General features: G+C 37.2%; 2 protein-coding genes across 7 annotated transcripts; one reads left to right on the top strand and one right to left on the bottom strand.

The window, feature by feature from the left end:
- Positions 1-905: 905 nt before the first annotated feature.
- LOC119784769 (heterogeneous nuclear ribonucleoprotein D0-like) lies at positions 906-11,517 on the top strand. Of its 5 annotated transcripts, XR_005280975.1 has the most exons (9): positions 906-1,403; positions 3,694-3,862; positions 7,364-7,525; positions 7,618-7,749; positions 7,837-7,936; positions 9,405-9,560; positions 9,646-9,739; positions 10,108-10,209; positions 11,077-11,517. XR_005280975.1 is itself a non-coding variant. In XM_038286995.1 (8 exons), exons 1-7 carry the CDS (start codon positions 1,237-1,239, stop codon positions 9,711-9,713), a joined length of 954 nt encoding a protein of 317 aa, XP_038142923.1. In that variant the 5' UTR covers positions 906-1,236; the 3' UTR covers positions 9,714-9,735; positions 11,077-11,517. The 5 variants fall into 5 exon arrangements, 4 of the variants coding, with proteins under 4 accessions (XP_038142923.1, XP_038142922.1, XP_038142920.1 ...); XM_038286995.1 differs by lacking the exon at positions 10,108-10,209 and having other exon boundaries at positions 9,646-9,735; XM_038286994.1 differs by having other exon boundaries at positions 9,646-9,735; positions 10,108-11,517.
- On the bottom strand, positions 11,371-23,265 carry si:ch73-234b20.5 (uncharacterized protein LOC449923 homolog). Of its 2 annotated transcripts, none has more exons than XM_038286997.1 (3): positions 23,110-23,265; positions 22,160-22,330; positions 11,371-11,849 (listed from the first exon to the last, which is right to left on the bottom strand). In XM_038286997.1, the coding sequence occupies exons 1-3, from the start codon at positions 23,110-23,112 to the stop codon at positions 11,712-11,714; spliced, it is 312 nt and encodes a 103-aa protein (XP_038142925.1). In that variant the 5' UTR covers positions 23,113-23,265; the 3' UTR covers positions 11,371-11,711. The 2 variants fall into 2 exon arrangements, with proteins under 2 accessions (XP_038142925.1, XP_038142924.1); XM_038286996.1 differs by lacking the exon at positions 23,110-23,265 and adding an exon at positions 22,620-22,804.
- Between the last annotated feature and the right edge of the window lie 1,685 nt (positions 23,266-24,950).

Raw genomic sequence — 24,950 nt, 5'->3', positions numbered from 1 at the left:
ATTTTCTTTCTCCCCTTTTTCTTTCAAAATGCTAACCCTCTAAGACACAGCCACTCCTCATTTGCATAATGAGCCAGAAATGTAAAAACGACAGGCATAAATAAATAAAATTGAAGAAATAAATAGGGTAAAACAATGCAAGAATTGAACAGACAATAATGTTATAAAATGTACACAAAGAAATACTTAAAAAAATAAGTAACCAATAAATGAAGTTGAAGATTTTAACAGACAATACATAAATAAGGTAATTATTACAAAGGTGAATAAGGAAGCTAATTAAAAGAGATATATACTTTTATTTATTACTGTATAATTCAATTACTTCCTACATTTATTTGTTTCTTGTATATTTGGGAGTAATTAATTGTCCCTGCTCCCTGGGTGCCGCACAATGGCAGCCCACTGTTTCCCAAGTTGATGGGTTAAATGCAGAGAAGTCATTTTTCCTCTGGGAGTATGTATCTATCTATCTATCTATCTATCTATCTATCTATCTATCTATCTATCTATCTATCTATCTCTATATCTATATCTATATATATATATAGATATATATATATATATCTATATATATATATATATAGATATATATATATATATATATATATATATATACATACATGTGTTGTGAATTGGCGCCATAGAAATAAACTGAATTAAATTATTCTTTTACATTTTTCCAAGGTTCAGGTTTGTGTGACAAATTTTTTCTAGAATCTTTTTGCTGTAAACACCAGAATTTCCCCATTTTGGAAATGAGGAACGCGACGTCCCACAATGCAACGTGGATCCCGAGCCCGATCCCGAGCCCTATTCTATTCACTTGTTTTTCTAACGGTTTTAGTTGATGTTGACATTCCGCGACGATAGATGGTGCCCTTCAATACTTCTGTTTGTTTATCAATGTTCAAAGAAAATGCAGAAGAAGAACGACTGACTGCGATGAAAACAAAACGACGACCTAATATTAAGCATCACATTTCTAGCAATATTATTCCTTATTTTTCGAAAAGTATCCCGAGTAGTGTAGACTAGTTTTAGATTAAGTTTTTTTCACGCCAAGCTTTGAGTTTAATAGAGAAAAGCTTTTTTCCTTTAAGCACATTTAGTAATAAATTACCCTAACTAGCCTCTAGCGGTCAGCTGTTAGCTTAGCTTCTGCTCCAATCTGACTGTTTCGTGTCTGTTTGTGGCGTAGCTGTCGTTAGAACCAGTTCCGTTTAAAGGTGAGACATGTCGGAAGATTATGAATTCAGCGAAGATCCGAGCATGATGAGGATGGAGGAAGATGGGGACGCCAACTGTGACGATCCCATGTCAGCCTCTGGAGACTGTGGCCTGATGGGAGGAGAGGCCGACGGATCGAAGATCGATGCGAGTAAAAATGAGGAGGATGAAGGGTAAGATCACCATGGCTGGACTCCTTTTTCAAGGTTTATACTGTCTGACGACTACGGAAGAGGATTAGGGCCACTGAAAAAATAAAGTAACTGATTTTTAAGTTGCATTTCAGTTTAATATGGTTAAAAATGCAGAATTCTGACTTCTATCACAGAATTGTGACTTTTTTTTTGTTAGAATTCTGACTTTAAACTCAGAATTCTGACTTTAATCTCAGAATTTTGACAGTTTTTCTCAGAATTCTGACTAATGTTATAATTGTGACTTTAATCTCAGAATTGTGACTTTAATCTCAGAATTCTGTCCTTAATCTCACAATTCTGACTTTTATTCTTAGAATTCTGACTTTAAACTCAGAATTCTGACTTTAATCTCAGAATTCTGACTTTAATCTCAGAATTCTGACTTTAATCTCAGAATTTTGTCAGTTTTTCTCAGAATTCTGACTTTAATGTTATAATTGTGACTTTAATCTCAGAATTCTGTCCTTAATCTCACAATTCTGACTTTTATTCTCAAAATTCTCACTTTTTATTTCAGAATTCTGGCTTTAAACTAAAAAATTTGGGCACCACGAAGGAAGAGATGTGGGAGCACTAAGCTTCACTCAAAAAGATGTGAGTTGTTTGGGAGGGCCAGTAACACATTGGTGGAAAATGATGCAATTAGGCGACTTTTTACATTCCTGGGGGTCCCCGGTGATGCTATTCCATTCATGGAAGAGCAGAAGGTGAAAAAAAGAGAGCTAGTTTAGTCTTTAAAACAGACATGGCTACGGCTTAATGCTAACATGTTTGTTAGCTGTCAACAATTCAGTCAGAATTCTGAGATTAAAGTCATATTTCCCTTATTAAACTGAAAAAATATTTAAAATTCACTTAACTATTTTTTTTTTTTTTCAGTGGCCCTAATCCTCTTCTGTAGAGAGCAGTTCAGTTGCATCACAGAGTTTAGATTTGCAATAGATTTGCTTAATATGTTTGGTAGGAGAACTGTTATATTTATCAATGTTGCTGATAATACTCATGTTTAGGTCAGTAAAAAAAAATAAAAAATCCATTTACCAAACCCTCCTCCTGAACAGCTGTCATTAAAACGCATAGGCGGTTCTAGGCAGTGACCAACAGGGGCCAGCGCCCCTGGAGAACTGATCCTGGCCCCTGCACTTAAAACATACACCACAAAAAATTGACACATAAGTACATTTTCTTGAAAAAGGCTGTATTTTGTCTCAAAGCCAGTAGGTAAGACAATTTACTAATGTAATAAGATGATTTCAATTAAAACTAAATAAAATCAATCCTCTTCTTTCAAGTAGTTTACATGTAAATATCTTATTTTGTGGGAAAATAAAATTTTCTTTGGCAATCATATTATTTACCCGCTTATTTTAAGATGATTTTACATTTTAGATCACTTTTTGCTGTGTCATAAAAAAATAAGTCATATGATTAAATCCATGGACAGAATTTACTGCACTCAAATCTTGGATCTTGTTTTGAGATTTATAGATTTTTTATTATGAGACTATCATGATTTCATGATCAGTCTTGCTCAGTGTATTTGCATCACTGCATTAGCAGATTATTGCACTTTAAGGAGAATCCTCTCAAAACAAATCTTCTCTTGCTTAGTATCAATCTTCATATGAGACCCTGATTAGATGGATCATTTTTGCGGCATGTAACTGATAATAATTGACGTCGGTCGACCAATTTAATCATTCAACTTTACAATTAACTTTTAGAAAATGCAATCACCTTAAAACTTCAGCCATATTAAGATACAACCAGGTTTTTTATTAACACTATTTTTGTTTTGTGTCCCCATTAAAAACGACAGCCCCACCCTGGCCTCCCTTGGTAAACTAGAACCGCCACTGTTAAAACGTCAACACGGTATTTTATAATACCTTGCTACATTATTCATAGTCTTGTCATATTTTTCCTAATTAAAACAAAAACCATATTGCTTTTTAATGCATCGTTCTTGGCCCAGGGTTTGCAACCTATAAAACATGTTTTTCGGTTTTAAACAATGTAAGATGTAAAATACTTTGATAAAAAAGGAAGCATAGATTTTCAATAATAATTTCCTAGACTCCTTTCCTTTTTTCTTAAATCACGTCTCCATTTGTTGTCGGTATAGCATCTTAACTGTCTCAGTCACTAGAAAATATTTACATATCAAGTTTGCCTGCATGGCACTCGGAATCTGGAATCTGTTATAAATGAAAATAAATTATTAACACTGTGATAATAAATTGTGCATCACTTGTTTTATTCTCAGGAAGATGTTTGTCGGAGGGCTGAGCTGGGACACGACCAAAAAGGATCTGAAAGATTACTTCTCCAAGTTTGGGGAGGTGGTAGACTGCACGCTAAAACTGGACCCTATGACCGGCCGTTCAAGGGGCTTTGGCTTTGTGCTCTTTAAAGATCCAGAAAGTGTTGAAAAGGTATTCCTCCGCTGCTAGAGGTTCTGCTTTTATTTAAAGGACCATAATCGTATCCAATTGTCAAGCAGAATATTTACATTAGGGTTAGTTTCGAAACTGTTTACTGAAGGGTGGATTATACTTCTGCAAACGGACACATCGAATGTCGCGGAGGTCTGGTCACAAATCAGTTTTGCTGTTATGCTTCTGCACCGTCGGTCTGAAATTTCTAGGGATGCATAGCAGTTTCCCGCCAAAGCGCAAGGGGGAACCTATTGGAGAGCTTGCAAGAACTTCAGCGGATGGTCACGAGAACTTCTTCGGCGGCGCAGGCGGGAGTGTTTATTTTCTAAAACCATGTAGGTATGTCTGAGGCATGGCACAGGTGGTTTTACTTCCTGACCTCCTCGATCAACCTTTCGTCATGGTTATCCATTGCTGTTATTACTCCTCGGCTTTTAAAATTGGCGTGCCCCGGCACCGAATCCAGAGGAACGACCACACAGACAGCTGGAAAGGAATACCAAGGACCAATCATAGCTGCTTTTTGTCTTCACACTTCTGCTTGAGGTCTGAGCGGGTTTGCGAACATCCGATGTGTAGTCGGGATTTTTTTTTTTTGAGGAACGCAGAGACAGATTCGATGGTTGCAGAGGCTATGCGTCAGAAGCATAAATCGGCCTTTAGTGATTAGGAGGCTGAAGTTTTGGTTATCCTCCCCGCAACAGGTGTCGCAGTGAGCTTGTCGCAGATATTTTGGATTTATTCCCAATATTGAAGCGTGGTCTGCGCTATGCTATTCCACGCCACAACCAAGAGGGACAATCAGGAACTAGCTGTGGGTCTAGATACGGCTGAGGCGGTGAGGAAGTGGGGTAAGTTTGTGCGACAATGGAGGGACATGGAAAAAGAGCGGGGATCCAGGTGGAAAAAGGGTCCCAGCGTTCTTGCGCACCTCGCTCTTCTAGCTGGTCCATCTTCAGGACTTGTTCACAAGCCGGTAAGGTACCAAAACGGAAATGCGCATAGTGTAGAGCGGATGTAAATTTGACCAATAAGAAGCCTTCTGTCTGCGGTCACCTACAGTTTCAGAGAGGTGCAGCAGAGTGTCTGCGGAAAGGGCGGAGGCATATCTGCGTTAACTGCGACACACGATGACCTGGTCTCTGAGCATAAATCAGCCTTTCCCGTTAGGACACTTTGGTTTAGAGCAGCTCGTCCTGCCATTCCTCTTGCTGTATTATTAATGATATTGTGACTCATGTTAATCAAATAACTTTCAGACTGTCATGTTTTTCTCTGAACACGCCAAACTGGCTGTGCTTTCAGACAACAATTGAAAGTGTGAGTCAAGCTCAAATCATTGTCAAACAGTTATCTCTGCAAACATATGGAATTAATTCTCAGCTTGCTCTCAAAATATAAGAATTTCTTAACAACAATAATTCAGCTCCAAATCAATCATATTTAAGTTAAAACTTTGGCCTAAAGCAGTGAAACTAAACAAAATAGCTACTATGTAGACAAACGCTGGTGGAGATTCTCAGTCATAGTTATACCATCAAAGAAAAAATTAAAAACAATCCACTGGACTTTGTTTTCAAGTTTGAAGACATTTAGCTTCCTATCCAAGAAGCTTTTTTAATTAAACTGAATAGAAAAAGCTTCCTGGATGGGAAGCAAAATGTCTTTAAACTTGAAAAAAAAAAGTCTACTGGATTGTTTTTTATTTCTTTTTTTGGTATGTAGACAAAGAAGAAGGAATTAAAATGGTTGAAAACCATAAATGAAATGATGCATCAATATCACAGTTTGGCATGGATTTGAAGAGTTTGGAATGAGCGCACATTAGCTTTACACGGATATAAAATAATTGAAATATGGTCAAACCATTTTACAGAGTAAATTCAAGAAGTAAATACAAAATTATTTGGTAAAATAATATTTCATGGAATTATTTGCATAGATCAGAAAACAATATTTCTTTATATAATGACTTGTAAACTTCTGTGATTATTCCTGAAGGAAAAGCTAAGGTTTGGTTCCTGAAGACAGTGGAGCGAGTAGCTAGCAAACATGAGGATACTTATCTTAAAAAAGGTTTTTGTCATAGTTTAGCAATCATATCTAATCAGTGTATCAGTAAACACATTAACATTATATTTTCAAGCACTTGTTGAAATGAAGTTTATCTTTACAAAGATCATCTTATAATACGTCAGTATTAAGTGATCTAACATGCAGGCCCCAGTAGCTTGTTGTTACCTTGCTTTACACAAAAGTAGAACTCATAATATGATCAGAAATTATAAAAAGAAATGAATTATTTACTGGAAACTTTTCCCCACCTTTGCCAGACCTGTGATTTCTATGATCTCTGTGTGGAAAGGCTGAGGTGTCTCCAATGTCCAGGGGAGCCTAGCATGTCCAGTCCATCTCTCTGTGGACTGTGACTGGTTAGCATAGATGAGGGGGCTAGTCATGCCCTCCCTTCCAGCCTCTGATACCTCCAAGTTATTCCTGCAAAACTGATTTTGATTCTGAGGAGATCCACTCAGCCTTTAAGCTCAGAAGGTTCTGAACCTTATCTTGCCATTCATGAGTTTTCAACAATGTGTTACTCCTGCAGAGAGCTGAAACAGCAAAGAGAAAGAATAAGCCTGTAGCAGAGCCTGGCAAGAGATGGGAATCATTCACTGGAAAAAATCCCAATCTAGATAAGTCATTTTTTCTTAAAATAAGTGCATTTGTTGTTGGATTGAGGAGGTAAAAGAGACTTTTTGCCAACCGAACGAGACAATTTACACTTAAAATAAGAAAACACAATTGCATTGTCTTATTTCAAGTGCATATTATCCAATTATCTTATTTTAAGAGTAAAAATACTCATTCCATTGGCAAACTATCTCATTTATCTACTCAATTTAAGGATATATACACTTAATTTAAGACATTTTTACTTATTTCTAGATCGTTTTCCCATCATGTCCGTGTGATATGTCTCTACACTGCAAAAAACCATCTAGAAATGGGTAAAAAAAATATTAAATTAAGTGTATTTACCCTGCATTTGAGTAGGTAAATGGAATGGGTATGTTTACCACTAGAATAAGATAATTAGATAATGTACTTGAGATTAGACAATGCAATTGTTTTTTTCTTATTTTAAATGTAACTTGTCTTGTTCCATTAGCAAAGTGTTTCACTTACCTCCTCAACTCAAGACGAAATGCACCTAATTTAAGCAAAAATGAATTATTTAGATTTCCATGTTTTGCAGTGTATTAGAGTGTTTTGCAGAGGGGGTCTGCAGGCAGAAAACCAGCATGGGCAGTGGTCCCCAATGTCCAAAATTAATACCGTGGGTTATGGCAAAACACATAAAAGGTTTTAGTTTAACAAATCAGTAATGAGCTAAGTGAATAAGCATATGGGATAAAGATAGGATTGATACCAGCTTTATTTGGCATTAGAGTTGCAGACATTTTGTTTTTTCTCTCTAACTGCTTCCTATGTGTGAAGGTTGCCTCACAGAAGGAACATAAGCTCAACGGGAAGGTGATTGATCCCAAAAAAGCAAAGGCCATGAAGAGCAAGGAGCCGGTAAAGAAGATCTTTGTCGGTGGGCTGTCCCCAGATACTCCTGAAGAGAAAGTCCAAGAGTATTTTGGTGCCTTCGGAGAGGTATGTTTTCTTACCCCATGAATGCGCTCCTGGGTTAATGTCTTTCTTCTTAAATCCACTGAACGTTACATCCATGCTATAAAAATGATCAGGTGGAGTCCATTGAGCTTCCCATGGAGACCAAAACAAACAAAAGAAGGGGCTTCTGCTTCATCACGTTCAAAGAGGAGGAACCAGTGAAGATGATCATGGAGAAAAAGTACCACAACATCGGGCTCAGCAAGGTTCAGTCTGTTTTATTTATCCTTCCGTATATTCACGTATCTGTGGCTTCAAAGACACTAATAAGGAAGTCTGACTGGCTCCTCCAGTGTGAAGTAAAGGTGGCCGTGTCCAAGGAGCAGTACCAGCAGCAGCAGTACTGGGGAGGAAGAGGAGGATACTCATCCAGGGCCCGAGGGAGGGGTGGTGGTAAGTTTCTCAGTTTAAAAAAGAGGTGAACTAGAGCTGATGGTTGCATGCATCTCCCCCTAGTGGTCAGAAGAGGAGATGATTTATGCTTAAAATATCTTATTCAGAGTGTTTAATATCTACTTATCATATTTTAAGGGCAAAATACGGCAGATCATTTTGATTACATATTTAATTTAAGGAATTGTTCCTTATTTTTATATCAGATTTTGCAGTGTTCTGTTTGATTTACAGGTATGCCAGAAACAGGGAATTCGAAGGTCCCTGCTCAGGACTTAAAGGGGAACGCCTATTTTTTTACATTGGCCCCTTGATTTTATGTTATTACGTCATGTTTTACTCACCCATATGAGTTTACGCTCTACCCCTTCTATTCATTCTAGCTAATCTGAATCATTCATTTCCATTTAGAGAGCGAGATCATCTGTGGTAGCAGCACTAGACATCTTCCAGACGTGAGTAAAACTAGCAGCAGTTCAGCGGACAGAAAGAATGAATGGTAGCCAGTGCGCGCGGATGACGTCATACACGCGCCGATTCGTTTTTAAAAGAGCTAAATATAAAAAATATAGTGATTCGCCTGCATGTTATGAATGCTGGTGTACCATAAAGAATAAATTCTGAACAGTTTAGTTTGTGCCTTCAAGTCGTTGCCCATAGGAAGACGTTACTTGGATATAACCTAACTGAATATCTTCAGAACAGCTCCAAATGACACAAAACTCATATGGGTGAGTAGAACATGATGTAATAACGTTAAATCAAGGAGCCAATGTAAAAAAAAAAAAAATGCTGTTCCCCTTTAAGTATTAAAAAAAAAATAATAATAATCTAAATGAATTGCATACCTTTTTTTAAGGCCTTACAAATCTACATAATTTATGAATCAAAATTAACATGTCGAAAGTGGCGGCCCTAATTCCTTTCTTTATGTTCGGTTGTCTTTGTGATCATAGATCACAAAACCAATTTCCTATATTTGTAAAAATATTCTTGTAATGAAGACTTTCTAATTTGAAAAAATAGAATAAAAACTATTAGTAATGGTGCTTTTAAAGTTCAAATTTCATATCATACAGACATGAACATAGGAAAGTTTAGAAAAATAGAAATGTAGTCACGCCGATGGGGAAACACTACAAAAAATGTAAATCTAAATAAGTAATTTTTTTCTTAAAATTTTTGCATTTTTTTCTTAAATTGAGGAGGTAAGTTAGGCACTTTGCCAATGAAATGGCAATGTACAGTTAAAATAAGAAAAAAACAACTGCATTGTCTTATTTCAAGTGAATATTATCTAATTGTCTTATTCTAAATGTAAAAATACTCATTAGCAAAATAGTTTTTTACTTATATCTAGGTCGTTTTTGCAGTGCATTCAGGCGTGTCGTCAGCAAAGCAAAGCACCTTCAAAAACGCACAGATTCAGGCTGACATACAAACCTTTTTTTTTTTTATTCATCCGCAGGTCCAAACCAAAACTGGAACCAGGGTTATGGTAACTACTGGAATCCGGGATATGGGAATTATGGAAATTATGGGTATGGTAATCAAGGATATGGTGGATATGGAGGCTATGATTACTCTGGTTACAACAATTATTACGGATATACCGACTACAACAGTGAGTATCAGCGGAGCCGTCCGGTATTTCATTTTGCGTTTTGGAAAGCTGCGATGGTTTGACGGGTGAATTTTGGCTGTTGCAGATCAATCTGGTGGATATGGGAAGTCACCACGGCGTGGTGGTCACACCAACAGTTACAAGCCGTATTAAAGGTGGAAACCCTCAACTCCTACTAGGTATGTAGCACCAACAATATACGTAAAAAAATAACAAAGCAACTTGAATTAGCTTTTTTTTTTTGTAATATTAGTGTAAGTTATTTTTTTCACGTAAATTTGTTTTTCTGAAGTGTTTTACAGTAGTTAACATAAAGGCTTGTGGCGATAATTTAAAGCAGCCGGCCTTCTGCTGCCTCTTTTTTTGTTGTTACATCTTCTCTTTGTGTTTTGGTTGTTTTTCTTTTTAAGCTGTAAAGTTAACAGGTAAACTACTACAGTAAATGGATGCCAAAGTTAAAGGATGTGCAAAAGGAAACAGAAAAGAAAAGAAAAGGAAAAAAGTGTGTTGTGTCCTAACTCTGACATACCTTGTTTGTACCTGCCAGCGGAGCTTCCTTGCAGGCCATGAGCTGACTCCCAGATACTCTCAGGGCCCGCTCAATGCGGACCGGGTATGAGAAGCATACGCTCTCGAATGCTGCCGTTTGGTATGGTCTTCCAACATCCTGTATCCGCATTTCTAAACTAAACAATAGGGGAACACGTCCAGCTTTTGTCGTCTTTCTTTCCATTTTTTTAATTTCTCTCTCTTTTTTAATTTCTCTGAAACTGTAATGTAATGTAAAAAGTTAAAATCTACACATGTAATTGTCATTTTTTTACAGGCCCTTACTCCCCCACAAGTAATGATTATACATATGAATAAATAACAATTTGCTTTTCAAAGGATACATACAGACTTCTCTGGATTTTCCAGTTCCCTAATGTTAATATATGTATTTAAAATGCTTGTTTCTTTATTTAGCTAGTAGACCATGAGCTTAAAGCTGGTTCGTTTTTGGACTCTACCGAGTTGGGGGATAAAGTGCTTTAATTTGTGTAAATGTATTGTTCCTGTTTTTTTTTTTTTTTTTTTTTTACTGACAGCGATGGAAAAGACTCCTCTTTTTCTTTTTGTTAATTTCCCTGTAACACATCTTCTTCTTATATCCACTGATTTTAAAAAACATAAAAAAAAAACATACATACACTCAATCAAAATGTCATAATTCCAGAAATTTGCATGTAATGCTCTCTATAATGTGTATTTATTTATTTTTTATAAATCTGAAAGCTTTTTCCATTTAGTATTTTGGTTTTTGACTTCCTCTTCTGGATTTCTAGCTTAATTGCAAAATTGTTCTTTCTATTATCATTTTTAAGATGTAAACTGTTAAAATAATTCTCCTCAGCTTGTAATTCTTACTGCTTTTATCATATAGGGTATTAAAGACAGGGGATTCCTATCTTTCTTTAAGTAAGTCTGCAGATGGGCGCTCACCTTTAGCTGACTTGTTTCTGTTTGTTTCCCGCAGGTTTCAGAGCGATTAAAAGGCTGCAGTGCGCTGGTGAAGCCACACAGATGATCCAGCAAAGACTCGACTAGTTTATCAAAGTATATGAAGACTGCTTTGACCTACAGTATATTTCTCCTGTATTCACTGAAGTATTTTTTTTTTGTTTTGCTTGCTACAGAGGTTTAGCATTGTTCACCTTCCTCATTCTTTCTTGATCCGTGTTTAAATTTCTCCAAGGCTGCTTGTCACTCTTCACGTATTCCCGACAAAAAAGTAGTTTTGGTTTCAAAAAAAGATCAGCAGAGACCAGAGCACAGTTTACCTGCTTTATGGTGTTCATCATCAGTCATATAATACAAATATTCTTACAGTTTGACATGAATAAACATACATTATGTACATGTTATCTATTGGACATTGAAATGATCAAAATAAAAATAAAAAAAGCAACAAAAAGAACTTGTCTGCGTTCTTTGAGCATGGATTAAGTGATTTTTTTTAATATATCTGCATTGAATGTGGAGTGTTTTGGTTTTATGTCAGCACGTTATGGTTCCCATTCTCGCATCGTCGGGGATCTTCATGAATTACCACGTGCTGTTTAAATTCATGTGTGCAAATGATTGTCTGGTGGCGGTTTGGAGGGGGAGGGGTTAAATGACTTTGGTGGCAGCCAGGATTATGAGTATCAGGATAATCAGCACAATTACGCCGATGATGATCATCAGTTTAATGTTCTTCCACCAGTATTTCCGGGCGACCCGTGTGGATGTTTTCTGGAAGGAGTCGGCCTGGAAAGGAAGGTGAGTTATTATAATTGACTTGATGAAGGAAATTCGAGTCTATAGCATAAACTAAACCTACGTTTAGAGAGGTGGTGTTTTACAAGAGAGACATAAAACTGGTGTAAAAGAACCATAAAGGAAAATGAAAGAAATCAGAAAATAGTAATTTAAGAGAAAAAGAAATTTGATGATAGATCAATTTAATCTGACAGTTCCTGTTCAAGTGGTTTAGGATATAGAGGGAATTTTGTTCCATTATTGTACCAAGAAAAGAACATGTTTTATAAATGGAAATATGGAGAAATGCACTCCGTAAATGAATGCAAATTTTGAGATATTTTCTCAAATTGTATCTAAAAAAAAAAAAAATAATTGAAACATTTTTAACATTCTATTTTTTTTTTAATATACCTTATCTTTTTTCCCTCTTTTTTAATTTCTCTTTGCCAGATTGAGTTTTTTTAAATTGCATTCTTTTCAAATTATACTTCCCACTTCGAATTCTAGGGGCGGGCTTTCCTCTGGAGAGAGAGAGAGAGGATATAAAGACGCATTTCTATTGGTTGGCATGGATGACAACATTTTTATTGGTACTTGGCAAGTGAGGGCTTGAATAGAAGTGATCTAATCAGTAAACTGCAGTTTGAAAATATTGCAATTCCTAAAACAGAGACATTTGAGAAAATGAAATAATTTGAAAAAATAAATCTGAGAAAACAGCAAAAACCTATTTCTAATTAAAATGCATAAAAACATTTTCCCCTCAAATTTCTATTTAGAAAACAGACTCTCTGCCTGCAGCAATAAGATCAACTTCCCTCCATAGAAAACAGTTCTCTGTTCAAACCAGAGGGAGCATAGAAAGTTGTGACATCATGGGATCATATTCTCTACCTGCTGTTTAGATAACAAGTAAGAAGCAATAAAGCAGGGATGGATTTATAGATAAAGAAGTGCCAGTGGAAAACCCAGCTAACTGATGATGGGACAAATACTGATTCCACTTATGAATCCTAGTATATAAACCATTTTATATCCCTATAAACATATTTGTTGTTTTATACCGGTTCAAGGATTTGCAAATGTCTGGAGCACAATTTAGTAACAAGAAAATTCAGAGTGCTGCAAATAAAACATAAGAAAACAGAAAAAAGGTCACTGCGGTGGCATAAAAATAGGCAAGTAAAGAAACGCTGGACTCCAAATTTAAATTCATGATGTTTAACTAGAACAGTTAAAGGCAACTTGATTTAAAGCAGCTTAGGATTTTATTACTTCAACAGCTTAGGAACTAAAATATGCTTCTCCTTGTTTGGTTCTGGGATTGCTGAGTAGCTTTGAGCAAGAATGTGTTGTTTTAAAGCAATTCAATTATTTTCGATTTTTAAGTGTGTTATCTGTGACAGGGAGCCGGTGCAATGTTTTAGAACTGGAAAGATGTGCTCCACTTTTTTAGCTTTAGTGAGGAAGCAGGCAGCAGCTTTCTGGATCAGCTGCAGCTGTCTGATCGTCTTTATAGGCAGACCTGTGAAGACGCTGCTACAGTAATATAGTCAACTAAAGACAAATGCATCAACGAGTTATAGAGTTATAGATTTTTAGGTGATAGAAGGCCAACTTTGTTACTGTCTTTATGTTCCTCTGGAGGTTCAAAAAAGTGCAGTTTTGTTTTAAATCAGCAAAAAACAAATTTTGAGGCTTCCTGTTTTTATTTTAAGAAGAAGGGACCCAAACAGGATTGCATCAAAGCTTAGGGACAAACTGAAATGCCAGCAAAGATGGAACGTTTCAGGGATGCCTACAAATATTCATAATTTAAATTCTAAATAACAGTTTGTTTACATTCATGAAGCACACTAAAAGATTATGCTACTGCATGCATCGCTTCTAGAGATTTTCTGTCCATCAGCTCATCGAAAACATCCGCAAATACCCTCAGTGTTTAGGTGCTGTTGAGTTAAAGGGCTAAATGTGATTCCCCAGAACAGCTTGCTGGGTGTTATTGAACTGTAGAAATGCAATTAGGTTTCCTACAAACTAAAAATACTCATTTTGGAGATTAGAACTTTTCCAGGTTATACATGTAAATAGGGTAAATTAGTGTTTTTGATCACCTGCAAACCCCTTACAAATGGAGTCACCCCCCATCCCTTAGTGAGGTCTAGAAGCACAAGATCTATATCTAGCCATTCAGCAAAGATACTGGCTGTACATCTTGTTTTGGCATTTGACCGATTAGATGAGCCCTTGAAAGATATATTACCTACTGTAATTTAAGTTTAAAAAAAATGTAACAAGTCAAGAAAAAAGGTAGTAAAAAGTTAATAATCCTAGTTAACAATCAGAGATGGCAAAAGTACTCACTTTCCGTACTTGAGTAAAAGTACAGATACTTGTGTTAGAAAATACTCTGGTAAAAGTGGAAGTACTGATTAAACTTCTTTACTCAAGTAAAAGTAACAAAGTACAGGCTTGTAAATGTACTTAAAGTATAAAAGTAAAAGTAGAAACCACTTTTTTCATGCCGTTGCCTACATTTTAAATGGATGTCTGCCAATAGGACTAGATCTCCATTGTGTTCATTTTCAATCATCTCGTCGTCCATGCTACTATGCTAACGCCACCGCCACCAAGCTGCAATGATTTGCCGCGAATGAATACCGCCGAATCTGTCGATTCATCTTGTAGTGGTGCGTCAAATGCAACGTAGATTCCCATCCAATTAGATTGAATTTGGTATTGATGACGTGAAAAATAATAACTGTAACTCCATTGAAATGATTCAAAACTAAAGTAACGAGCCAATTTTTCAAAATGTAAGGAGTAGAAAGTACAGATATTTGTGTAAAAATGTAAGAAGTAGAAGTAAAAAGTCGCCATAAAAATAAGTAGTAAAGTAAAGTAAAAATATCAGAAAAATCTACTTGAGTACAGTAACGAAGTATTTGTACTTCGTTACTTCCCATCTCTGTTAACAATTACATCTAGGTTCATAAACTAAAGAATGTAAGTGCCAGTATCAGCATTAATGCCTCTAAGGTTATGTTGTACCCAAAAAAGTTTTTCTTTCACTCTGAGTGTTTTTTTTTATTAATTTCTTATAGAAGCACTTTTGCTATTTTTCTTCATATATTCGGGCAAGTTGGCGTTTCTTATTATATTTATTACATTATCTTTGCCATCAAAATATCCATATTTTTTAATGTTACAAAGGTTATAAGGTCTGGTCCTGGATTCCAATAACACTATTGGCTTAAAGTTTTGATTTTCTAATTATTTCACTGAATGCCCTATAAAGAGGTAGATAGGAAGCATTTTAGGTGGCGCATGTTTCAGTTGCTACTCAGAGCTGAAATGTGAAACAGTGCCATTTATAAGAAGACACAATGTTCACTGCTGCACTGGGGGAAGTGTGAATGTTTAATTTGGAACTTGAAATAAATGAAACGAAGATCCTTGTTGTACAAGTTAGGCTTTTTTTTCACAATCCTCGGCTTTTACTTTGGCTGCTGCACACATGAATCAAGCAACAAACTATTTGTTTAGATTCTGACGATTTTTTTATTAAACTAACAAAACCAGCTCTGTACCGACTCAAACATGTCCCAGAGGGTTTTGAATACATGAAATGCAGACAACCATACTATTAACTTCACTTCCTGTTTAAAATGTCCAGATCACAAAGCATTTCTTCTTTTTTGTTTTGTTTTTACAACCGGTTTATTGGACTCTTAGACCTGATTGAGCCTGAAATCAAGTTTGATGACTGTTTCTTCATCCATAGAAGCCGATAGTTACTGAGCAGAGATAATTACCATGGTGATTTATCATAGTGGGTTTTGGCATTTATTTTGTTTTGGATGATGGCTTTAAATATATCTTTGTTTTTATGGTGTAAAGTCTAAAGTCAATATCTGGGTCCAAACCGCAGCACTGTATTTTTTTTTACGAACACTAAAGCATTAAAGTGATAACAATGTGTGTTAAGCATGTAGAATATTGCTCACAGTGAAGCAAAAGTGGGAGAGAATCCACCTTACTCCTATTATACATGATGCTTTGCATATATTATATAGGGTTGGTTTTTGACCTGCATTATAATAACTTAAACAAAACATTCTTTCAAAAAGGAAATACAGCTTCAAACCTATTTTTGCAAACTGTAAATGGGGTAACCTATTCAAAATTGCACCTTTCTATCAATTCTGTAAAGATTTGGAGGCTAACCATGACATCCGATTACACACAGAGGAAAGTTATTTGCTTATTGAACTCTGTTGCAATGGAAGGAGAATAGAGGTTAAGTAAATTTAATTTAAAACGGAGCAGGCATCGATACTCGGAGAGTAAAGAGCTGTTTTGTTTGCTACTTAAAAGTGTTAACTATGCATGCATTGATGAGTTGACTGGTATGAAAGGACGGTAATACTGTAGTCAATATAAAATAAAATAGAGGTGGTTAGGATACCCCGAAATTAAATTGGTTGATCTGAAACAATGACCTGGTCAGTTTCTGACAAATATGTTGATTGATCTGTATACTGTATATACCTGGATATACTGTATATATATTGTTTATTCGTAATGCACCTTTTTCCTCCCTGTTTGCACCTTCTGTAACTTCTATGCCATTATGTGACGAGTGAATTTCTCCGCTGTGAGATCAATAAAGCTAATATAATCTAATCTAATAAACATTGGTTTAATCGACTAGATTGATTGTTTTTCCAACAAATCTATTCTTACAATGCAGGGTCCTGTAAAACTTCTCCTAAATATATATTTTTGTCAAAAGAAGCCAACATACGGGGATCTCAGTTGTACCTTTCATTTTGATCTTTTTTTCTTAAAGGAATAGTACACCCAAAACATGATTAGCCTTCATTTTCTACTCACCCCCATGCTGAACAACACTCTGGAGTACTTTTTTGATATCTCAAATGCATCTGGAGATCTGGGAGGCTTCTTGCTGTCTGCTGACATTCAAATAATGGAGGTCTATGGCGCCCAAGGCAGAAAGGTCCATAAAAGTCCACAAAAAACGTGTCAATATTCCTGCATACTGCTCGTCCAATGAATTCCAAGTGTCCTGAGTGGGTAGCGTCCAGAATTTACTCGAAACGAAGTCATTTAGAATGTTTTTAGAGCATAAACAGTAGTGTATAGGATTTACTGAAAGCGCGTTCACGAGCCTACGGAAACCGCGGCAGACCAACCCAGACGAAAGTGCGCATTCAGCTCAGCAAAGAACTCATGCTCTTCCTCAACACTGAAGTCCTCAGACATTTTTCTTTCGTTGTTTCTTTCTTTGCACAGGTAAACAGCACATTTCTTCTTCTACGCTTGCATTATCGGCAGAGCAGACGCTGAATGCGCACTTTCATCTGGCTTGGTCTGCCGGCTTCCGTAGCGTCGTGAACGCGCATGTGCGCGCTTTCAGGAAATCCTATACACTACTGTTTATGCTCTAAAAACATCCTAAATGACTTCGTTTCGAGTAAATTATGGACGCTACCCACTCAGGACACTTGGAATACATTGGACGAGCAGTATGGAGGAATATTGACACGTTTTTTGTGGACTTTTATGGACCTTTCTGCCTCGGGCGCCATAGACCTCCATTATTTGAATGTCAGCAGACAGCAAGAAGCCTCCCAGATCTCCAGATGCATTTGAGATACACTATATTGCCAAAAGTATTTGCTCACCCATCCAAATTATTGGAATCAGGTGTTCCAATCACTTCCATGGCCACAGGTGTATAAATTCAAGCACCTAGGCATGCAGACTGTTTTTACAAACATTTGTGAAAGAATGGGTCGCTCTCAGGAGCTCAGTGAATTCCAGCGTGGAACTGTGATAGGATGCCACCTGTGCAACAAATCCAGTCGTGAAATTTCCTCGCTCCTAAATATTCCACAGTCAACTGTCAGCTGTATTATAAGAAAATGGAAGTGTTTGGGAACGACAGCAACTCAGCCACGAAGTGGTAGGCCACGTAAACTGACGGAGCGGGGTCAGCGGATGCTGAAGCGCATAGTGCGAAGAGGTCGCCAACTTTCTGCAGAGTCAATCACTACAGACCTCCAAACTTCATGTGGCCTTCAGATTAGCTCAAGAACAGTGCGCAGAGAGCTTCATGGAATGGGTTTCCGTGGTCGAGCAGCTGCATCCAAGCCATACATCACCAAGTGCAATGCAAAGCGTCGGATGCGGTGGTGTAAAGCACGCCGCCACTGGACTCTAGAGCAGTGGAGACGCGTTCTCTGGAGTGACGAATCGCGCTTCTCCATCTGGCAATCTGATGGACGGGTCTGGGTTTGGCGGTTGCCAGGAGAACGGTACTTGTCTGACTGCATTGTGCCAAGTGTAAAGTTTGGTGGAGGGGGGATTATGGTGTGGGGTTGTTTTTCAGGAGCTGGGCTTGGCCCCTTAGTTCCAGTGAAAGGAACTCTGAATGCTTCAGCATACCAAGACATTTTGGACAATTCCATGCTCCCAACTTTGTGGGAACAGTTTGGAGCTGGCCCCTTCCTCTTCCAACATGACTGTGCACCAGTGCACAAAGCAAGGTCCATAAAGACATGGATGACAGAGTCTGGTGTGGATGAACTTGACTGGCCTGCACAGAGTCCTGACCTCAACCCGATAGAACACCTTTGGGATGAATTAGAGCGGAGACTGAGAGCCAGGCCTTCTCGTCCAACATCAGTGTGCGACCTCACAAATGCGCTTCTGGAAGAATGGTCAAAAATTCCCATAAACACACTCCTAAACCTTGTGGACAGCCTTCCCAGAAGAGTTGAAGCTGTTCTAGCTGCAAAGGGTGGACCGACGTCATATTGAACCCTATGGATTAGGAACGGGATGTCACTTAAGCTCATATGTGAGTCAAGGCAGGTGAGCAAATACTTTTGGCAATATAGTGTATCAAAAAAGTACTCCAGAGTGTTGTTCAGCATGGGGGTGAGTAGAAAATGAAGGCTAATCATGTTTTGGGTGTACTATTCCTTTAATAACTGGTGGAACCTGAGGCTCCATTTACAGAAACAGTCTAATTTCACCTTGCTAGCATGTTCAACACAAACCAGCAGGAGCCAAAAGCTAAGCTCTATAGGTGACCTATTTGATCATCAAACCAGACTGAACAAAACAGACATTAGAAAATCGGCAAAATCAGTACCGTGAAAAACACAGTTTAGCGTATTTGATTTTCCACCAAAACACAGCGGCTCTGGTGAGATCATCCACAATCACTCCCTCAGGCACAAAGGCAGCGAACTGGGATAGTTGGACAAAAATACAATAATATATCTATATTTTGTTGTAATATAAAACATCTTTAAATATGCAGCTATGCTCAGATGTTTGCATCTAATCCATTAGCATCACTTTAGCTTAAGACTTTTAATGATTTATTTGAACAGTTAATTAATTCGGTTAGAATCATTATACAGCATTGATTAGGATTTGATTACAGGTTCTTTCTAACCCACAAAGGATCAAATTACACTTTTAGGGTCAGAGATTCCAAAAAATCATTGCTAATACTTGTTTTTTATAAAGCCTTCTGCAGCTATCAATACAAATATTTAAATCTTCATTTTGTGTTTATAATAGTTGGTTAAACTTGATACAAAATGTTTAATTTAAATGAGAGAACCCTTTGGTAAACGATCCCAGAAATCTGTATTAGCCTGCTAAAACAACAAAAAAATAGATCAGAAGTGCTTGCCTGGAGGGAACCCCTCAACATAATACTACCGTCACCGTGCTTGTATGTTTTCTTCCTTTTCTTTTTAGCGCTTACAGACATGAAAGAGCCTATTGTAATACTAGATTAATGATCATTTGACTGCATTTAGAGCTGGAAAAAAGGAAAATTTTCACCTCAATGCCAAAGAAAGTGGAAGAAACACCTGTAGAATCTTTCTCCTCCCATGTAGAAAATAACTACATAGATGAGACAACCCAGATGAAATGGCTTAGGGGAAATTAAGCAACTTCAAAGCAGCCATGTTGGTATGACTGCGAGGAGGTGAGTAGGAAGAGACAGATTCAAAATGCTTCAAACTACTTTGTATGCAGCTGTAACCTGACCCGCAGACATTCAGCCATGAGTGCACACAGATCTACAAAATCTCTCAAGATTTTCAAGCATGAAAAGCTTCAGAAATGTTAAACTCTAACATTTTTCATGTGTGCACTTGTAAATCTAGAACATTGTGATTATTGATCATTATCTGTGAATTACACTATTTATCTCGTATTATCCGCTGCGTCTCTCTCCAGATTTCCCCCTCTAGTTTTTTACACCATAATTATTTTCTACCACATCATTTATCCTCTTCATAAAAATGTTTGCTTGTTTACCTTCATTCTCCGTTTCCTTTTCTACGGCATGTTTAGCTGGTAAGTTTGAACAGAGTTTGGTGCAGAAGTAGTCATATATTTGGAAATTGTTTCCCACTTTTTACACATTATTAACACAAACTTAATGGTATATTTAATATTTTGCATGATGAATAAAAAACAAAGTATTATAAACTTTGAGATTGAAGAAAAATTGTTATCTCATCCAACGGAACACAAACAGCAGTAAAAGGCTGCTGTTTGTATTTAGCTCCTCGGATTAAACAGTTGTTACAGCTGCAAGTCTTTAAGGGTGTGTCTCAACTAACTTTGCGGCTCCTGAGTCTGAAATCTGGTTCTTTCTTTGCAAAAAGCTTAAGCCTTAGAATGAAGAGCATTTGTAAACATCAATTACTAAGCCGTGCTGCAGATTCCTAACTAGATTTAGGTCTGAATTGTAGCTCTTGCTGCTTGTTTAGGGTCATTGTTTTGTACCAAATCAATTGCAGTTGGTTTTCTTCCAGGGTTACTCTAAGGCCCCGTCCACACGAAGACGAACCCTGGCCTAAACGCACAAATTTTTCACCAAACCAGCCTCTCATCCACACGAAGCCGGCGTTTCGGGGGTCTGTAAACGATCTTTTTTTTTTTTTCAGCCTTCAGAGTGGGAAGATTTTGAAACGCCGTTTTCGCGTTTCCATCTTTACGCTCTAACCGCATATTTTTTTTTTACACACATGCGTCATAGCGTCGCCTCTAAACACGCATGCGCGACACAGTATCACAACAACAATGGCGCCGTTGCTGCTAATGCTACTCACCCTGCTGTCGGGCTTACAACAGAATCTTCTTCTTCTGGAATATCTCCAGGAAGAACAGAGCAATATCGACGACATAGTTCAGCACCTGAATTTGACAGAACCACGAAAATGGACCCGCAGGGCAACCATGTATAAATATTAGTGCACATGCCCAACATTTCGTCGCTTATTTTTGCTTTGGCACCACAGCGCCACTTACAGGCCTGGCATACATTTTGCAGCGTTTTCATGCATTCGTGTGGACGCTCACATTTATTTTACGTCTCCGTCTTTACGACAAAGGTTTTGGAAAATATCAGCGTTTCGTGTTCGTTTTGACTTCGTGTGGACGGGGCCTGAATTTCGCTGAATTCCTCTAACCATTGACTTCTACCAGCTTTTGCTAATGTAAAGCATCTCCACAGCATGACCTCGCCTCTCCCATGTTCCATAGTGATGCATTTCGGGTAATTTTATTGAAAATTTTGATCGCATTTTGGATGTACAGTAGACACTCTAACCATGGGGTATTTCATACCTAACCTTTCCTGCTTTGTTCTTTCAAGTTCATGAGGCTGTTTATCCAAAAATGTTCTCTAACAAAAAGTTCTGAGGCTTTTTACAAAAAAGTTAGTGGATTCTCTGAGTTTTATTTAGGGGAATGAAAATAAAATGCCTTGCTTTTTATGGTAGCGATGTGACGGATTGGGAAAATGTTTTAGGGGTTGTGAATATCTTTGCAAGGTGTTTTGCATGACTTATGTAAAGTTTTTTTCCAGGTAAACATTATTTTAGAATGAACTAAAACATTTGCAATTGTTTTCTGTTGCATAGTGTGCTTATCGTATGAGGGAAATGGACAGATGAAGCAAATACCGGGGGGTTTTCCTACAAATTTAACCTGTTAATGTACTGCAACAGCTTAAAAATGTCCTCTTTAAGAGCTTTAAATGATGACGATTAGGCTACTCAGTGTTGAGCTTTCAATTACTAATCTCTTTCTTGTTTTGTATAGATTGTTGAATTATTTAAGTTCAAACAGGATGTTAGGTTAAAAGACACTGGAGCATAAAGTGACAGGTTCAGTCCACGGAAACACTCAGATCACTCATATAGGGTGTATAAAGGTTGTAAAGTTTCCACTTGTTTTTATCTCATACTCACAGATGCTTGGAGGTCATCCGTCTTGCCGATGAGATCATCTAATCTGTCGCCCCTCTCCAGCACTTTGTTGATGTTGTCTTTCAGTATAACTTTAACTTCGTTGACCTGACTCTGGACCTGGTCGAACGTATTGGAGGAGCCCTGGGCGGGCGGCTGTGGGTTTACTTCAGCCTACGGGACAGAACATTGGCAATGTTAGGCTCTGGTCAAACATTTATTGGAAACTGAAAGTTTTACATTCAAATATAGAGGAGCTTCAGTCGTCACTCCTAATGGCCTAGTTTCTCTTCCTGCTACTGTGTTATACAGGAAAGACCTTGATATCTGTCTTATTTTAACAGGATCTGTTTGCCAGTAGAGGAAATTAAAGTTTAAAAGTTCATTTAAGTCAAAATGAGAAATTAGATCGACTTTAATTTGACGGAAATAAAACTGTAAAAGGAAAAAGGTCTCCACTTACCATAGTAGCTCTGTCTTTTTAGCCCCAACTAACCAAACTCAGCTTCAATCAAACAAGTTGAAATCAAACAAGAATCTTCAACTAAAGCCCAGCCTTGTCTGCTGAATAAAGCCAAAGTATCTTCAGGGTGCTTCTTCTAACTCATATGACTCACACAGCTGGAGCTCAGCAAATGCTTGCTAAAGGTTGCACTTCTGCTCAGTAACTCATTAACTACCAGTTGCTTCAATCAAAGTCTCATTGGTTTTACTGGAGCTGTTTACCATCACCACAAAGAACTAGAGCAACTCTGATCATGTTCGGGCTAAACTTTCATTTCCTGCTTTTTCAGAAGCAGGGCTGCTGCATATTTTTCACACAAGAGCGACCACTTAATGAGGCTTGGGGATTAGTAGCTTTAACTAAAAAAGAACAAAAAAAAAAAAGGAAACATTTTGGTTCAACTGAGGAAAACACATCTGTCAGTTGTATTTCTATGTGTTTTACATACCATCAGCTGTCAGGAGAGGATCCAGGCCGGCGCTCTGCTGATATGTCCGGGCAAAGGGCTGTGTGTTTTCGACACAGGGAGATTTGCAAGGCAATAAAGGGGTGAAGTCACGCTCTTGCTCCACTTCATTTCCTCATCCTGTGCAGCTTGTTATTTCAGCAGTATGGCGGCTAGAGTGACACAGAATCTGCTTTATTTTAGCCACAATGAAGCAAGAGTCTTAGTTTTTTTTAATAACTGATTCTGCCTTTTTAGGATTTACTAGATTACAAACCAGTCTATTTACTTTGAATTGGCACCCAGCTGTAGATAATATAAATCTGTATTATAAAACTTGTTTTGTGCATATTTTTTCTTTTATGAGTGTATTGTATAGTGGGTTTGGTTTTATTTGTCTCTTATTTGGTTGTCAAAATCCTCTTTTAAAAGTTTTGCAGATCATCTCACCTCATAGCCAAATCATGTTTTCACTTGTTTTTAAACCATCCATCCACCTTCTACCTTATATCCTTCAGCAAACTATAACCAGAAGTCAATCAGGTTGCCCGTCCATCACAACTCAAAGACACAATTAAATAGAATGAATACCAGTAGAGAACACATACATACAAACAACATGCAAAGTTTAGGCAGAAAAATCCCAAAACAACAGTTCTATACTGGAAAAATCCAAATCTAGATAAGTCATTTTTTCTTAAAATAAGTGCATTTGTTCTTGGATTGACCAGATAAAAGAGACATTTTGATAATGGAACAATACAATTTACACTTAAGATAAGAAAACACAATTGAATTGTCTTATTTCAATTAGATTTTATCTAATTATCTTATTTTAAGAGTAAAAATACTCATTCCATTGGCAAACTATCTCAATTACCTACTCAAATTAAGGTGAAATACACTTAATTTAAGAAATTTTTACTTATTTCTAGATTGTTTTTCCAGTGTACAAAATGTGCCCAGCATAGAAAGCATTTCAAATTTGTAGGCCTGAGTAGCAAAGCACTGTGGAGGCTTATTGTAATTGGAATGTTTAATATTATTATGGAACACAACAGTTGCATTAAAAATGGCTACAGGGCCCCCTTTAAATTTTCAAAACACCCAACCCCTTGCACCTTTTTTTGTCATAGAGACATGGAATTTCGCTCACTTGTAGAGTAACTCAGATCTAAAAATGTCTATTCATGTTTACAAATTTTGACCTTGATTTTGCAATTTATAGCCTCTACATTTGATCAAACTCCACCAAGGGATTTTGAGATAATGGCTTCAAATTGTATCAATTTACATGTGCAAAATTGTGTCCTATTGTTAAAGTTGAAGGGGCGGAGCCAGGTCTCAAAGTTTGATATCTCGCAAAAAAACAAACAAACGTATATATTTCTACAAAGACCATTGCAGAGACTCCAAACCTTCCATGTTTGATCCTCACCTAGTCTCTAACAGAAAACAATTACCATTTGCTGGCCTTCCATAAGCCCCGCCCCCTCAGAACAAAGGAAGTGTACAGTTTTGGCTCAGAAGGTGCAATTTGGACCCCATTTATTAAAACAAAACCAGAAGTTGGACTCGGACAGGAAACAAGATTATTATTTTTATCTTCTCAAAGCTTTCTCTCATTCACTCATGTCATATCTGTGTAAACTCCTAGAGTGTTAGAGTTACAGTTTTCAAATTCACTCTACATTGAGCTTTGGCATTTGGGGATCAAAAGATATCAAAATAAATTTTCAACAACAAAGCCTGTGGGTGTTGTTGAAAAACATAAAAAGCCCCAGACCATGCTTTGATTGGGATTTATAAAATTTGGTACAAATGTCCGACCCATCCAAACTTAC

This window comes from Cyprinodon tularosa, unplaced genomic scaffold (genome assembly GCF_016077235.1).
Source record: "Cyprinodon tularosa strain WSP-4 unplaced genomic scaffold, ASM1607723v1 ctg233, whole genome shotgun sequence".
Lineage (NCBI taxonomy): Eukaryota > Metazoa > Chordata > Actinopteri > Cyprinodontiformes > Cyprinodontidae > Cyprinodon > Cyprinodon tularosa.
The sequence above is the reverse complement of the archived record's forward strand: the minus strand, read 5'-3'. Positions and strand labels throughout refer to the sequence as shown.